At 39.0% G+C, this 5911-nt stretch overlaps 1 protein-coding gene across 1 annotated transcript in view; it reads left to right on the plus strand.

Moving 5' to 3' along the window:
- Positions 1-2728: 2728 nt before the first annotated feature.
- The window catches only part of spata7 (spermatogenesis associated 7), a 15491-nt gene continuing 12308 nt past the window's right edge, over positions 2729-5911 (plus strand). Inside the window, exons 1-7 of the mRNA XM_031847744.1 lie at positions 2729-2960; positions 3729-3785; positions 3907-3996; positions 4170-4217; positions 4725-4828; positions 4948-5414; positions 5524-5569. Of these exons, the coding sequence (XP_031703604.1) occupies positions 2927-2960; positions 3729-3785; positions 3907-3996; positions 4170-4217; positions 4725-4828; positions 4948-5414; positions 5524-5569 (846 nt within the window). The 5' untranslated portion in view covers positions 2729-2926. The remainder of the gene's footprint in view (positions 2961-3728; positions 3786-3906; positions 3997-4169; positions 4218-4724; positions 4829-4947; positions 5415-5523; positions 5570-5911) is intronic.

Below are 5911 nucleotides of genomic sequence, written 5' to 3' on the forward strand. Positions count from 1 at the left end.
GCAGACTTAAACCATGACATCATGCACCTAACAGTGCATTATGTATGAACTTCTATAGCTATGAACAAGTCACCTCCTCCATCCCGTCAGACCCCATGTACGAAGTCACATGATGAGACTGACCATTTTAGGAAGCAATTTATAAACACAAATTGTTATCAAGATATACAGTTCGGAGTTACACTGTATAGGCTTGTTGCCTATATCTTAAAATTTGTCATTTTTGAATTGATCATGTAGCCAAAACGTCCTACAGGTGTTGCATGTTTTCAAGTTTAGATTTAAGTATGATTTGAAGAACCATGCTATTGTTTTGCATGTTTTTGTCTATTTCAAGCAGTACTTTTCTACCCGACTTATTTCAATAGACTGTGTGGATTCGAAACATGCTTGAAAACTGCTTTTGTCAGAGTTGTGTTGTTGTAGCTGTAATACAAGTATAAAGGGATAGCAGCGATGTTATGTGATGTAAAGAAGACACTCAGCATACAGAACAATTGCAGGGGACATGTATCCAGGGGGGTACATGTGGCGTTAAACTAAACCTGAATAGGTCTTTTTTTTACTACAGACAGCTTTAAACAGGTGTAACTGATAACATTAATTTGTCCTACTGCATTGCATTGCTATAATTGCTGCAATGGAGCCATAATTCATGTTATTCGTTCCACCTGTGCTTTTCCTGTTATGACAAGCTGTGAAAAAACTCCTTCAATCTGATTCATTTGGGAACAATGAAGAAAGAGCAAGGATCAGGGTAGCAACATTTATTCAGACAGTAAAATGGCATGAAATTGCTTTGGAGAAAAGGTGTACAGTTTCCAAACTGTACACCTGACATACACTGTCTAAGCCAACGATTTTCTCAGCTCATCATAATCAAAAATAGGCTATAGTTGTCACGATCAGGCTTTGCCCCGTGTGTTCTGTGTCTTTTGTTTCTTTCTGTAGCTCCTCACTCACCTGATCAGTTCATTCAGTGCACCTGCCAGTCACACTCAGCTCATTACTCTCACCTGCTCACTCTGCCTCCTTCACTATTTAAACCCCTGCCGCTCACGCGCACACACCCACTGCCAGATCATTGTTTGTTTTCCGACCTACCCGCCCGTTTTGCTCGTCCTGTTCCTGGTTTTCCAGTCTGCCTGTTCTGCCTTTTCCTGCCGGATTTTCCCCCTGGTCTTTTGTCTTGTCCCTGGATTCCCTGTTTGTTTTTGGTTATCATTAAAAGCTTTTTCACTAAACCTGACTGTCTGTGTTTGAGTCCTCACTATGCCCCGTGACAATGGTCCTGTTTTACTCCTGTATATACAAGGATAAGCTCACTGGGGTCTACAGGTCCTTCAAGGCACGAGAAACCATTGCAGCATGGGATATTAATAGATTACTTTACATTCATTTGTACCTTTTAAGCCTGTAATAAAATCAAACTCTTAAACACTGACCAAAACAAGCATGAATTGATTTGTGGTTAAGGCTAACTGCTGTTCAAAGAGTCTGTTTCCCACTACAATTGAGTAAGTCACAATCTTTTGTTGGTGAATGACGTTAGGGGTTAAAAGGTCTATCAAACAATACAAGGAACATGGCAGAATTAACAATATGCTGCTGATGGAATGTTCCCATGATGGACATACTTGAATCAGAATTTATATTTGTTGCACTCTGTGTCATTCAAATTGGTCCGTTTTTCACACACTAACATTATTGCTTTACTTTTTTGTTTTGCAGCAGGCTATGGTTACTTCAAGCTGTCCTAACAGCCCACCAGTAATAAACAAGACATAGGTAGCAGAATATATTTAGGACCCTGGGAAGCATGGATGCATTTTACTGTTCCAGAGGCCTTGAAATCTATTTTCAGTCCTAAATGTATGCTGCTGTCTCATCACCTCTGAAAACTTAAATAATTGCTCTATTAGGAAGACGATTGTACAAAATGTAGGGCAGGTAAAGCTCTGTTTGTCTAATATTCAAAAGGTGGCTCCAAAAGCATCAAGTCCACATCCAGACGTATCCCAATGTTGAAATACAATTGGGAATGTTAGTCTTTTTTTTTTGTTCCGGGTTCTTTTCCGGGTTCTGTGTTCTCCGTTCTGGGTGTGTTCTATATGTTGTGTTCTGTGTGTGTTCTGTGTTCCGTTCCTTGTTCCGTTTGTGTTCTGTGTATGTTCCATTCCTTGTTCTGTGTGTGTTCCGTGTTCTGTGTTCTGTGTCCGGTGTTCCTTGTTCCGTGTGTGTTCAGAGGCCTGTTGAATCGTGTTATTTGGGTTTTATGTTATTCTACCTGCTTTGTTGTCATATAAATATATGTGACTGTTCTTGTCATTGTGTTAATTACATTGATTTTGACTATATGCATTGCCCGTTAATGACGAAGCATCCCGTGATGCTGGCATCATATTGAGGTTATTAGGAGGTGGTTCAACTGCAGTAGGACAGCACTGAAGGCCCAGGTATAAAATACACGGCCCACTGGTTTTAAGCATATGTGCTGTTGCCTGTGGGATTAAAATAAAGACAAACGTAAAAAATATATTTGATAGTCATTCATCTTTTGGATTTTTATTAAATGTATTGAATTATTGAAATTGTTATTTCAGTTCACTTTTCAAGTCAAGTGACACACAAGGTGTGTGTGCGTGTGGCTATGGTATTGGGGGGGTGGGGGGAGGTTGGTTGTTTCAGGCGTGACTTTCCTTACGCAAGAGCGTGATGACGTAGGCAATCATAGCAACCAGCATGGCGACGGAAAAGCTTTGCTCCGCCGCCCATCTGCTTATAAGCTAGTTTTAGGCTGTTACCCTTACGTCACTTGATTATCTCTCAGCGTTAACATGTTTACAGTTAAGTACACTGTTGTTTCTGGATGTGTCCAAGCTCTGCCGTCTCTGCCCCAGAGTATTCCTGAGGAAAATGGGATACGATGAGAATAAACATTACCATGGAATCAAGAATAGGTATGCAACTACTACTATTAGCATTAGCTAGCGAGCTAACTGTTAAGCAGCAGCAGGAAGCACATTCATATTGTGCTTAGGCAGTTAGCTATCTGAGGATAAACTCATGGTGACTTTGTATATACTCACTAATGTGGCTTCCATTTTATGTTGACAATGATCCGCCTTTTAAATGACTCATTCTCCATGTTCTTAAGACTTTTAAATCCATAACCAAGACAGTAATGTTAGTAGCTAACGCTAGCTTGTATCACGATGCTTCAGTTGAGGTAGCTCAGGTTAAGTTACTTTATTTAGGTAACGCTACAATAAAATATAAACGACATTTGGCCGTGTCTACTATTTTCACAAACGAATTAATTTGTGTAAATTACCCAAATTACCATGTATTACTGTAAGCACGAACAAAAAATAGATTTATTGTTTTCATCATGTGACGTTACTTGTTAATAGAATATCTGCTAACTACTACTAATAATAACAGATTAGAACAGAAAAGTAACGCTAGACAAAAAGTAATTCGTAAATATTATTAAATATTTAAAGACTTGTTGAAAATATTTTAGATTGTTTCGTCAAAAAACCAAGAGGGTTTTCAGTTTAAAAAATAATAAAAAGGTAAACATAGTTAATCCCTTGAGAAGCGTTATGCATCAAATGCTTGCTTGATAATTTACATAAATATTTAAGTATTTATTGAAACGGTTGAGTATTGTATTACTTCACTATGGGAGTCAACATGTCCACATCTATCTATGTTTATTTTAGGGAGTGTATCATCTGGCTGCAGCCTTGGTGTGAGAGGACAGAATTCAAAAAGTAGTCGTAAGTATTAGTATGTGCTGATATTATCATGAGAATTAAGTCGAGTGAGTAATGGCCATTTGTAAGATGATAGCTTAATGTAACGGTATACTGTTTGTTGTTCTCTGTGTCGCAATTTTAGCTTTCTGCACTCGCTCCTCCACCAAATTGACACAGTCCATCATTAAAGACCACATGGTGTCTCATTATAAAAAGGTTTACTCGGCTAAAGGTGAGTTACATGGCAGGGATACATTGTGATTCTTACACTGACATTCTGTAGAACAAACAAATTCAGTTCATGCATATATAATATTACATCTTGTGCTTAAAACATGTATCTCTATTGCATATTAGTTAGATTAGAAATCCATTATGATTTTACAACTTTGCCGTGTTCCACAGCGGCCATTGATGCCTCAGTACCCAAAAGCTTGATACACAGTGTAAAGTGTAAGTACCCAATCATCAAATATTAAATGATTAATTCAACTCAAAACACTTTTTCACTGTTTGAATGAGAATAAAAGTTACATTCATGGGCTTATTTTTTTGTTGATTTTACATTTCTTATTTTAGCACACCCACCATGTTTTTAATAGCATTATAATTAGTTGAAATGCTTTCTATGTAACCACTAACAGTTAGGTATTGGTGTCTCAGTGGTAATCAGAGTCAACTCATCACAGTTAGGGAAGACAATCATAGTACATGCAGAGGCCTATTGCTGCACAGACAGTAGCCTTAATACGCACTGATACAATGCAACCACTCATCACTTTTGAGGACAGGATGCAACTCATCCTCATCTTTAACGGTAAAAGAAATGTTCTCTTCTTATACCTGTGCAATCTTAATTGCTCTCTTGTATCTTTCATACCTTGCAGATAAGTGCAGTGAGTCTTTGCCTATTATAGACTATTTTCTGTGTCTATTCACTTTGTCATCGCCTCTTTACAGACAATGACCAGATCAGACAGGAGCGGTTGAGGAAAGGTGGTCGTCCTCAGTCGGCCCATTCTCTCTCGCAGAGGAATAGCAGAGCCTCCTGCTCTTCAGCCCAGGTAAGAAATCAAGGCAGTTTATCATTGCCTTATATGATGCCAGCTTATCTTATACAGAAACCATAGCATTGCTTGACCAGCAAATTTGATTATTTCAATACAACATGTTTGCTTTTCAGAGTAGATTATCTGTGCAATATGATGACAGGCCCTACCTCTGCTCAAGGAGTTCCACGGTCTCCAGCCCCAGGTTCAACTCCTCCTTCCATGCCGAGGAGATAGTTTATCCATCATTTAAAGTTGGTTCTCACAACCAGTCTCGTCACATTCGCCCAGCATCAGAAATCCAATACCTTAGCCCGGAGGCAACGTCGCACAGACAGCAGTCAGCGTGTTCACTGGGAGCCTCGGCAGATCAGAGTTACTACAAGACTTTCCAGGACCCTGTCCAGAAGACGTACAGCGGAGACTTGCTCCAGAAACATTCACAGCACTTTACCCACGAAAAACCTTTCACCCCTAAGACCTTGAAATCAGAAAAGAGTTCCTACCTGTCGCAATATCGCTACTACAGAGCACCACGGAGGAAACCTACTCAGGATGGCACCAACTCAAGATTGATGCGACAGGAGACGTATCATGGAAGGTACGTGCCAAACATTTCAGCGAGTCTCCAAGGACAGCAATAGATAAAACAATTCTCTTCACATGTACAACGTGTGTTCTAATGTGTTCTATTATTTTTTTTTATGCAGCACAAAAACTGAGGAATGCACACAGGACATTTTTGAGCCATCTCAGGTAATTTTGAGAATTTAATTTGATTGTTCAGATATACTTTCTAACAATAGCAATACAGTGTTAACACTTTACTGCTTAATTGATTATTCCATTCATTGACTAACCTTTTTTTAATCTTGTTAAAGTGGTTGGATACAAATTCAAATGTATTTACTCACATCGTTGCTGATGAATAATCATGACTTAAGATATGCTGTATATGATATGGTTTATACCAGGCTTAAACACTGATCCGTGTGCAGCAAGTTTAGTCTTTACCCACACTGACTGAACCTGATGACAATCTGTGGCACAGCATCAGCCACATTAAACTTTTGATCACGAGACAGCCTTGACAATATT

Source organism: Anarrhichthys ocellatus, unplaced genomic scaffold, assembly GCF_004355925.1.
Source record: "Anarrhichthys ocellatus isolate YVR2014 unplaced genomic scaffold, GSC_Weel_1.0 scaffold7, whole genome shotgun sequence".
Classification (NCBI taxonomy): Eukaryota; Metazoa; Chordata; class Actinopteri; order Perciformes; family Anarhichadidae; genus Anarrhichthys; species Anarrhichthys ocellatus.